This window comes from Tenrec ecaudatus, chromosome 8 (assembly GCF_050624435.1).
Source record: "Tenrec ecaudatus isolate mTenEca1 chromosome 8, mTenEca1.hap1, whole genome shotgun sequence".
Lineage (NCBI taxonomy): Eukaryota > Metazoa > Chordata > Mammalia > Afrosoricida > Tenrecidae > Tenrec > Tenrec ecaudatus.
In genome coordinates, this window is record NC_134537.1 from 8802100 (window position 1) to 8812584 (window position 10485).

Below are 10485 nucleotides of genomic sequence, written 5' to 3' on the forward strand. Positions count from 1 at the left end.
CCCGGGGTTGACAATCACAACCCTTGGCCCAAGTGTGAGAACTACAGCCCTGTATCAAGTGTGTATTTCTATGTATGTCTCAGCCACTCCTCACATCTGTCTGAACTACGCACAGACTTCCCAGTTCCCGGGAAGACCACTGGACAGCATTTAGTCGGCAGAACTGTTCTAAAAGAGCCAGCTTCTAGGTTGCATTGGGCTGATAGTTCAAGCCTCCTGGCTTCTTCTGGAGAAAGATGAGGCTTTCTACTCCTATAAAGAGTTATGGTTTTAATGTGTTTGATATAATTGATGTGTGGGTTGTTATAAGAGATGTAACAGACCCAGTAAAATGATTTATTATTACTTTTAAAAGAGAGTCTCAGGAACTCACAGAGGCAGTTGTACCCTGCCCCATACAGTCACTATGAGACGGCATCACCTTGGTGGCAATGAATTTAGTTTGGGGTTTGAGGTTGCAGAAACGCAGCTGGGTCTCAGGTTTGGGAAGGGACACTTCAGTCCCTGCGCAGGTGTCCCTGAGGCCCCGTGCTCTGAAGAATGCAACTGAATAGGCACTCTGAGTTGAAAGAAATCTTTCCAAAATCTCTATCTTGCATGGGGGTACCTCTGCAGGGTCCAGGCGACCTGGGGCACCAGGCCCCGGACACCAAAACCAAAGACTTCAAGTGGGACAAAACCAGGGGCGCATGTTGGCTGGAGAGGTGGGGTCGGAGTCCTCATCTCCAAGCTTAGCAGCCCAAGTTCCTGCTAGGCCTGGGGTGTTGGGGAGGGGGGAGGTGAGATTCAGATACCCCAGGACACTTCGCACACTCGGAGACGCTCTCTGGCGCCACTTGGCGGCGGCGAGGAGTAGTGGACCCCTCGGGCGGATGCGCCTTGGCTTCCAAGAAAAAACTGCCTGTCCCCAGCAGGAGTCACTTGAGCGCAAAGTCAGGCGGTACCAAGCCTGTTACACAGGTGGGTAAATCGAGGCCCAGGACACCAACAGTCAGCTAGCTGTAGGACACTTAACCCCTCACATCTTGGAGAACTTCGAGGGCGTTTCGAAAGAGCCTAAAGAGAAAGTGAAGCCCCAGCCCAGGCCCCTCTCCCAGAGTGGTTCACCCACTCACCCGGAGACTGGCGCTGCCCGGGATGCGCGCGGCGGGACCCACGCGCCGTCCTCTCAGCCCTGGATGCCCCAGTGGTCCTTTCCAGCCCATTTGGGCGCGCAGAAGGGATTGCACGCTGGCTCTCCTCCGGGAGGAGACGCGGCCCCGGGACCCCTGCCTGGGAAGGATGAAGCCGGGCTCGGGATGCGCACCAGAGGAGCTGAACAGAGTCGGAGAAGGAAGCGGCGGGGATGGAGAGGAGGGCAGGTCGCCGGGCACTCCGCCAGGAAGGGGTTAACCCGATCCCATTGGGCCACCCGCCCCCTCCCCTCTGGAGCCACTCCTCCGGGTGGTCCCCTGGTGGCCGTGGTCTGAGCACGTGTTGCAGCCGGCGTGCGTCAGCGCGGGCCGAGGAGCTGAGTGGCCGCCCGCGCCAGGTGGAGCTATTTAAGAGGCGACCGCCCAGCCAGCCTGAACTTGGCTCGGCCGCGGGGTGCTTGGCTGCGAACCCGAACCCGAACCCGAAGCCTCGGCGCCCGACTCCGAAGGTAGGCTCGCCCTCTCGCCAACCCGGAATCAAGCCAGGGGTCTCTGGTGCGAGGGATGCCATCTTCAGCTTGGCAGTGTATTCTCCTGCCCCCAATTACTTTGCTTACAGTCAGCGGGAAGGCTGTAGAACCGCTGGTGCTGGGTGGGCTAGGCGAGTTAAGGACCCTCCTTCGAGCTCCCCTGGCGCCCTTGGGAGCCCATGCACGCATACGAGCCATTAGCCAATGATTCCCATTGGAGCTGGAATGTGCTAGATTTTTATGCAGAGGTGCGGTGTCCCTTGCCATCTTTCCGAATAAGATCCCAGGAGATTCGTGTTGTCACTACCACACTCCGGAGAGCGCCGGTGGGGTGGGGTGGGGGTGGGGGTCTAAAATGCGGTTGGTACTTTGTCAGTGACGGAGGGCTGGGCACACGTTACTGGTCCCCCAAAGTCCCGGAGGTGTAGTGGTTAAAGCATTGGGCTGCTACACACCTACCACCCACCCCCGCTCCCCCCGTGGTCAGTGGTTTGAAACCACCCACAGCTCAGCTTCTTGAGAGAAAGTCTGGGTTTTCTCCTCCCGTTAATGGTTACAGTCTTGCAAACCCACAAGGGGTCCTTATAAGTCAATATTGACTCCAGGGCAGTGAGGCTTGGTTTTGTGTTGCCTTTTAAAATTATTATTTTTTAATCATCTTATTGTAGGCTCGTACATCTCTGATCACAATCCATCCATCCATCCATAGTGTCAAGCACATTTATATATTTGTTGCCATCATCATTCTCAAAACATTTGCTTTCTACTTGATCTCATTTTCTCCTCCCTCCCCATTCCCCCTTCCCTCCCGAACCCTTGATAATTTATAAATTATTATTTTGTCACGTCTTACACTGTCTGATGTCTCCCTTCACCCACTTTCCTGTTGTCCATCCCCCAGGGAGGAGGTTATATGTAGATCCTTGTAATCGGTTCCCTCTTTCTACCCTACCTTCCCTCCACCCTCCCGGTACAGCCACTCTCACCACTGCTCCTGAAGGGATCATCTGTCCTGGATTCCCTGTGTTTCCAGTTCCTGTCTGTGCCAGTGTCCATCCTCTGGTCTAGCCTGATTTGTAAGGTAGAATTGGGATCATGACAGTGAGGGGGGAAGCATTAAAGAACTAGAGGAAAGTTGTGTGTTTCATCATTGCTACACTGCACCCCGACTAATGCGGGCACTTGGCTCGTGGTGGCCTGAGGCCAACGCTGCGCCGTCTGGGTCCATGCTGCAGAAACTTTGTGAACGCGGCTCTTATCTCCAGCTACTGAAAGGACTTCTCTCCCTCCCTCATCACTAACTCCCACCGAAGGAACGACTTGCTTCCTAGCTCTTTGGAAAAGAGCTACCTTCTCGCTGCGATCTCTTGGCTCTCACAGAGGAGTCTTCTCTTTGGGAGATTTGCCACTTTCGCTTTAATCCCTGGCTTTTCTAGTAGAGATCAGACGTCCTGCTAACCTTGCTTTGTGGTCAGGGTAAGCAGAGCACAGCCCTTCTGCTGAGCAACGGAGAAGGCTGGGTCGCCAAGAGCCCCTCCTTCAGACTCTGCAGTTTGGCCCAGCCTCAGCGCCATCGGAGCTCCGTGTTGAGGCCCCGGTGCTCCGACTCCACAGGTCTCCCCCTTTATGTTAAGTGCCCCTCTTTGCTCTCCTGCAGCTATGAACAGTGGCATGGGCCTGTGCGTGCTGATGGCGGTGCTGGTGGCCACCGTTGTGGCGCAGTTCGCTCCCCCAGAGGACCCCGGAGTGCTGCTGGCCCAGGAGGCTCCCCAGAGGCCGCTGAGGGCAGTGCAAAGGGTGGACGGCGAGCCGCGAGCACACCTGGGAGCGCTGCTGGCCAGGTATATCCAGCAGGCCAGGAAAGGTAAGGATGGCCCTTCTGCATCCCTGGGGGCTGTCCTGGAGCTGAGCTCCCTACCCCGGTCCTCTCCTCCTCTTCCTCCTCTGGGAGCACAGTTAATGAGGGAGAAACCTCCTGGGGACCAAAGCAGGGGCAGGCTAAGGGTTCTTCTTTGCCCAGCTCCCCCACACCAGACATTTCCGCTTCTGAGGGGGAGGTGGCAAGGTGGAGAGGAGCGGCAGAAGAGACTTTAAGAGGGCGAAGGACTTTTCCCAAACCTTTCTTTGAAATGCAGTTTGACCCTGTGTTGCTAAGTTCAAGTCATTGTATGAAGACATCAGAAGATAAGATTTCAATTCTTTTTGAATTGACCAGGAGCTCCCTAAGAAGGACCCCAAATTCCACTCAATGGCCCTTGCTATGGGACGACCAGGTACTGGCCACGGGAGACCCCCTGGCAACATAGGATGAATCGGGAGACCTCACAACAGCAGTGTAAAAAGAAGTAACAACACCACTGTGCACCAAACTGTACCAAAGGATAAAGGAATCTCTAAGTGTTTCAAGTTCTCCTTGGCTTGGGCTTAAGGGATTGATCCGTTTGTTAGTCTGTCCATTCCCTCCCCAGGGACGCTGGTGGGGAGAGTTTTGGCTGTGGGGCAAAGTGCTGGGGGGAGGGACCAACACAGGTGGTCCTGAAGGGGTGGGGGGAGGCAGACTTTTTTGGGGGGAGGCTATTGCCCCTGGTGAATTTGACTATTGTTGAATTCCAACCCATATGGACCCCATATGACAGAATACAATTGCCCACAGGCGTTTCTTGGCTGGACTCCTTATGGAAGCAGATCCTGGAAGCAGATCACCAGTGTTCAGTTTGGTTTTGCTTGGCTTTGCACCTGGGGGAATGCTAGGTGGGTTTGAACTGCCAACCTCCTGTTCGGCAGCCAAGCTTAGCCAGGGTTCCTGAGATTGGAGGAGAGGAAGGGAAAGCAGAGCATGGCTCTCCAGGGTCTCCTGCGGTTTACTATGAAGTGAACTGGGATCTGTTTCAATGGGAGGCATTTTCAAGAGAGAGCAGCAAGATGGGTAGTGGCTGGTTCCGGTCTTCCCTTTGGGAAATTGTCCAAGCCACCTTTGGCTTTACTTTCTTGTAAATTACATTTAAAGAGGTCGTGATACTAGTTAGATAAGAGAAAGCGCCTGAGAATGCTTTGAGCTCCCTCGGATGATCTGTCTGAAGGTCTCATTTGATGACAGATCCTCATGGTGGGCTGATCTTCAGCCTGATTAATCGGGAGCTTCCAGGGCTCGTTTTGTTTTCTCCAAGGAAATCAACTCTCAATTTCCCTCCGCACCTGAGAAAGGTCCCAGGGGTGGAATGAGTACAAAGCAAAGATAGTCACTTGGATGGCACAAACCTTAGTGGGGGAGTTTTCCCATCACACCTCCTCTCTGCACATCTTTCTTTGCCTTCAGCCTGTCGTCCAAACATCCCAGGTGGGGATGACAGTCACTGGGAATTTCAGCTGCCAACTCCCACAGATCTGGGGGAGCTAGCAAACAAACACGTGGCCAAGGCGGGCCAGGGGGACGTCCATACACGTCACAACGCAGTTTCGTTCTTTTGAATCGAGTTCCTGTTCTGAGAGTGTAGCAGCCGCGTCCCCTGGTGGTGCTGTGTCTATGTGTTCAGCAGCTTGTCCACAGGTCGGTAGTTTGAAGCCAGCTGCTCTGCAGGACAAACATGTGACCGTCTGCTCCTGGAAGGATCACGGCCTGGGATGCCCTTTGGGGCACGTCTCCTCTGTCCTTGGGTCTTGCTAGGAGTTGAATCAGTGGCTGCTGCCGCTTTGCTTCCTTGTAAGTTTATGAGGAATTTTGGTGGCACAAGGGTGAAACACTTGGCTGAGAACCCAAATATCGGGGCTTCGAACCTCTCTCAGAGCTTCTCGTTTGCGTTTCGGCTAATTCGGCTGATTTCGGTAAAGAAAGAGAAGCCTTGCCACCTGCTCCCATAAAGATTCCAAACCAAACTCAATGCCATAGAGTCTATTCTGACTCAGATCGACCCTATGGAGCAGGCTAGAGATGCTTCCTTTGAGTTCCTGAGGATGCACATCTTTACAAGGACCAAAGCCTCCTCTTTCTCCCACAGAGCAGCTGGTGGGTTTGAACAGCTGACCTTGTGGTTAACTGCCCTAGAAAACCTTACAGGGCAGTTCTACGGGGTCTCTATGAATCAGCATGCCACTCTAGGACACCCAACCACAGCAGCAAAGTGTTCCAGAAGGCTTGAAGTACTGAACACGGTCCTTTACTCTGGGCAGAGCTCCACGGTCTGTCTTTAGGAACACCTCCGGGGCTTTCCGTGACCCAGAGAGAAGCAGTTCTGTTAGTGGGTGTGGGGAGCTAGGGGAGGGTATCTAACCGTTAGCATGCACCCTGCCCTCTGCCCTGCAAAGCCCCAGTGTTGCATCTCTATTGTCTGTGCATTATTCAGTCGGAAAGCCAGGGCTTGACCAGGGTGAGTGACCCACACCAGGTTCCTTGTTCAGACAGCAGCAGGGCTAGGTCCATCCAAGCCCTGCCCTGCCCACACTGCCTGGAAACCACCGGGCTTGCCTGCTGCCCTGCTTATTCTGGGCTTTCACACTGACACGGGCCAGACCGTTCCACTGAATCTCATCTGGACTGTGGAAGCTCCTGCCTGTGTGGGGTCCCGGGGAAGTGAGTGTGGACCCTGGACAATGCCTGCAAGGTGAGGGCACCACGGTGTGCAGGCGGGTAGAGGGACGACATTGAGGGACCAGCAAGCTCAGCTTCTGTGGGTGTCCCTCCCCCCACCCCAGCAATGCAGGCTGCAGGCTTTTTCAGAGCTATCCTTTTGCCTCTTCTCATTGGAAACCCAGGCAAGCTGTTCATGGTCTTGGAGGGGGCGTTCGTGATCCGTTCAGGCAGGAGGATGGGGCAAACCCCTTGTTCCAGGGAACAGGACTGCAAGATATACTCAATGCGGGGTCTGCCTTGTCACTGAAAAAACTCAACCCCAAGGGCTGTTTTTTCTTTTGTGCAGGCTGGGGAGAGTCTGGGAGGGGCTGGGGGGGTATTGGGCTGACCCAGTTCTAGGCGAGGGAGCCTGCGTGGGGCCCAGTGAGGAAGGATGTGAGCTTTGTGGTACTGCTCTGCTCGCTGCTTTAGGTGGCTTAAAGGAAGACCCGGTAAGACACGGTCATTGCCCCTGCTGTGTCCTCCTCAATAAATAATCAGGTCAGAGCAAACCTTGCAGCCTCACAAGAAGTGAGGGGCCACTGGGCTCCTCTACTCCTCCGCCCTCTTGGCCGCCCAAGTCCCCTAAGGGGCCTTTGGGACACTTCCTTTGCACACGAGGGAGTGTTAGACTGACTTCAGATGCCAGAGCTGTGTCACCTCTCCCTGTCCCAGCCAAGTCTGAATTGTACCGGGGTTTTCCCCTGTCTGCAAGGACTTAGCTTCCTTCCCAAAGCGCCCACTTCACGTTTGGTCATTGCACTTGTGGCCTAAACGTTGGATTTAAATGCGTCTTTCTCTCTTTTTAAGCCTCTCTACCCACCCTTGTAGGCCTTGAATTGGATGGTGTATCTTGTTCTCCATATTATTATTATTATCATTTTTTAAAGAAGGCAACTTTCAAATGAATGATTTCAAATACACCAGTTTTCAAGGAACATGAGTCATTTTTCTTTGAGCCATGCGGGAGCAGCTCCGTTAAAAAGAACCCCAGCACTGAAGTATTGTAATTGCATTGCCTTGCCAAGGGCTCCCCAGAAGGCGAATGGCGTGCAGCGATAGTGAGGGTGAAGTTCAAAAGTGAGTAAGTTTTAGACAAAGGAGAAATAAAGGACAGTGGGTAAGGATGGAGGATGGGGGGCTGGCTCCTGCCAGGGGCATGCCCATTAGGGAGAATAGTCTGAGGGCCGAGTGGGGGTGGGGGGTGGGGACAAAGAAAACCCTCACCAGTAGCCAGGCCGTGACATCAAACTGGTTGCGTTGGCTCCGTTTCCGACTCCTGGTGGCCCCCTATGTATCCAAGCTGGACGGTGCTCCTGTGGGTGTCAGATGGCAGGTTGTTTGGGACTAGATCACCAGCTCTTTCTTCTGATGCACCTTGGGGCAGTCTTGAACCCCAAGCCTTGCAGTTAGTAGGTGAGTGCTTAACCCGTCCAGGAAAGTTAGGCAGAAATGAATCCGCCTAGAGACTACCAGAACACCAAGCACACCCATTAACTGCCTGAGTAGATTGCCCTTCCTGGTGTTCAGCTGCTAACCAATAGGTGGCGCTTCAAAGTTGCCCAGAGGCTCCAAGGGAGAAAGGCCTGGGGATTGGCTTCCCTAGGGACCCGGATCCAAGCCGGGCAACCCGTATGGAGCAGGTCTGCCTCTGTCACATGGGCTTGCTCCTGCGAGTCGCGTTGGCTCGGTGGCCCCTGACAACAACTCTAGTGTCTTGGACATGGATCTACCGCTCTCTTTTTTGCCTGGAAATTCCCGTTGTGCTCTTTGACAGTTCGAGCCAGCCATGATCTTGGCCATCATGTCTCCCATTCTCTTCCTCCCTGACTCTGCAGCTCCGGTCGGCCGGATGTCCCCCGTTAAGAACCTGCAGCACCTGGACCCCAGCCACAGGATAAGCGACAGGGACTACATGGGCTGGATGGATTTTGGCCGCCGCAGCGCTGAGGAGTATGAGTACCCCTCCTAGGGGACCCAGGCTTCCTCCGCTGGACCGGAAGCACCTCTCATCTCAGAGAAGGCAGCATACGAATTAATCACCGTCATAACTCATTGTCTCTGAAGTTTGACATTCCCCCCACCCCCCACCAGTATCTATTTATTAAGTTCTCGGTGGGGGAAAACCCTGTTTGTAAGCTCGCCCAGTGCAACTGTGAACCTCTGCCAACGTGCGCAGAGGGAAACCGCAATGTCCCCGCCTCTGTGACCCCTGGCCCTGATGTGTGGCAGGGCCATTAAAGTGATTTCATTTTGCCCCCTCCTGCCTCGGGTCTGCTGGGGGCAAAGGACTCCGCTTGGCCTTCGGGTTGACCAGGGGCAGGGTACCCGGGAGACTGTACTCAGGGACAGGTTCCTACACTAGGTGACCCGGAAAGGGCTTTGGGACTTGAGGCTGGCCTTGGAGCTGGCTTTCCAGTGAAAGGGAAGAGCCAGTAAACGGGCCTTTAGTGGTCAGCTCCAGCGTCCGGCACTGCCAATCCTGGGTCCTGGATAAAGGACCAGCCTGCTGGTTGTAAGCACTGGTTTGTCTGGGTGAGGCCCAGAGGGTCAACATTGGGATGGACCTTCCCACTGCCCCAACCACAGGTATTCAACAGCCACCTCCACCCCAACCCAAGCAGGGTTCTTTAGGGGTTTTCTTATCTTGTAAACAGACTATATAGAAGCCCGGCAGGGCAGTTCTACCCTGTCATGTAAGAGTTACTGTAAGGTGGACTTGACTAGATGGCCCACCACAACTTAGTGGAGGGGGGGTCACACTTCTGCCCACATTTCCTCCACAGGTTACAGTTGAGTAAACAGGTGCTGTAGGGGGAAAGTGACCAGCCAGCCCATAGTACCCAGCTAATGAGGTCTACAGAACGCAGTGCCCCGCACTCCCAGGGTGGTGTGACTGCCATCCCTCCAGAGCTGAAACACACTCACTGCCACGCAGTAGATTCCAATGCAGAATGATCCTCTGGGACAGAGTGAACTGCCCTGGGGGGTTCTGAGACTGGACCGCTTGATGGGAGTAGAAAGCCTCATCTCTCCCACAGAGCAGCTAGTGGTTTCACACTGATGACCTTGCAGTTAGCAGCCAGACTCATAACCCACCATGCCACCTGAGGGACTGCCATCCATCCCTCCCTCCAGCTCTTCTCAACCTCTAGAGCCCATAGGAACCACCTGGGTTTTGTTCCACAGCAGGTTCTGCTGCTTAGTGGGAATGTCAGGCTGCTGGCTCAGCACCGTGCTTGGTTTCCCAAAGGTACAGAGAAGAGCCAGCCTGTGATTACGGCCCCTGGAGTGTACTACGTGTCGGAACAGAACCTCTCCTGCCATGGGCTAGACCAGAGATGATCACACATCCCACCCATCCACAGTGCAGCCTCTCAATGCCTCCAGCTGGAGGTCTCTGGGAACCGTGAATTCCCACTCAGCAGAGATTCGGGGGTTCTGGTGGGGCAGAGCAGACTGAAAGGGAACAGAGGTTACACACAATGTTGAAAATCTGTAACTAGTCTAGAAGGGACCATCCCCAGCCCGCTGGCACCCACCCCCAGCTTAGCAGAAAGAGAACAGACCATGGGCAAGTTCTCAGAGGGAGAGCCAGGAAGAGTGGGCCAGTGCCTTTTAGCTTGGTTTGAAGTTAGAATGCCGTGTAAAACCCCAAACAGATAACACACTCTGAAGAGAGATTCTGTTCCCTGGGTGCTCAGTACCCAGTTCAGTCCCTATAATCTGGTCTCTGCGACTGCCTCATATGTGGGTAGCTCTCCTCATTGAACACAAAATATCTAGATGCTTGCGATTTTTAGTTAACCCCACCACACACTCAGTGGGTTGGAAGATAAGAATGTGACTCTGTGTGTGTGTGTGTGTGTGTGTGTATGTGTTGGGGAAGGATGAGCAATTGGAATTTAGTACAAGACAGGAGATGGGTCATGACATTTTTATCTGAACTAGTCATTTAGAAACCATAATCTTCCAAGGTAACGTCGTAGAACTTCAAAACAGACACCCTAGCAAGACATTGCAATCCATTCAAAGATGAATCTAAAAGACAGATATGCATAAGCAGCCAAGAATGCTTTCAACAGATGCAGGACTGGTTAGGATCTGAGAATGGGGTTCGTCTTTTATTCAGGCTTTTCTCCTGCAGAGCCCCTGGATGAATTTAAACTGCCAACTACTTGCACCACCAGGACTCCCTTCTACAGAGACACAGAGT

The 10485-nt window shown here is 53.8% G+C and overlaps 1 protein-coding gene across 1 annotated transcript; it reads left to right on the plus strand.

The window, feature by feature from the left end:
• Positions 1-3322: 3322 nt before the first annotated feature.
• Positions 3323-8241, plus strand: CCK (cholecystokinin). The gene is made up of 2 exons (XM_075555575.1): positions 3323-3527; positions 8108-8241. Exons 1-2 carry the CDS (start codon positions 3323-3325, stop codon positions 8239-8241), a joined length of 339 nt encoding a protein of 112 aa, XP_075411690.1.
• Positions 8242-10485: the final 2244 nt, after the last annotated feature.

What these genes read in the sequence shown, in the direction of transcription:
- CCK (XM_075555575.1), top strand. Translation starts at nt 3,323, where the DNA reads ATGAACAGTGGCATGGGCCTGTGCGTGCTGATGGCGGTGCTGGTGGCC. An exon ending in TATCCAGCAGGCCAGGAAAG is followed by an intron (nt 3,528 to 8,107) that starts GTAAGGATGGCC and finishes CTGACTCTGCAG; the next exon opens with CTCCGGTCGGCCGGATGTCC.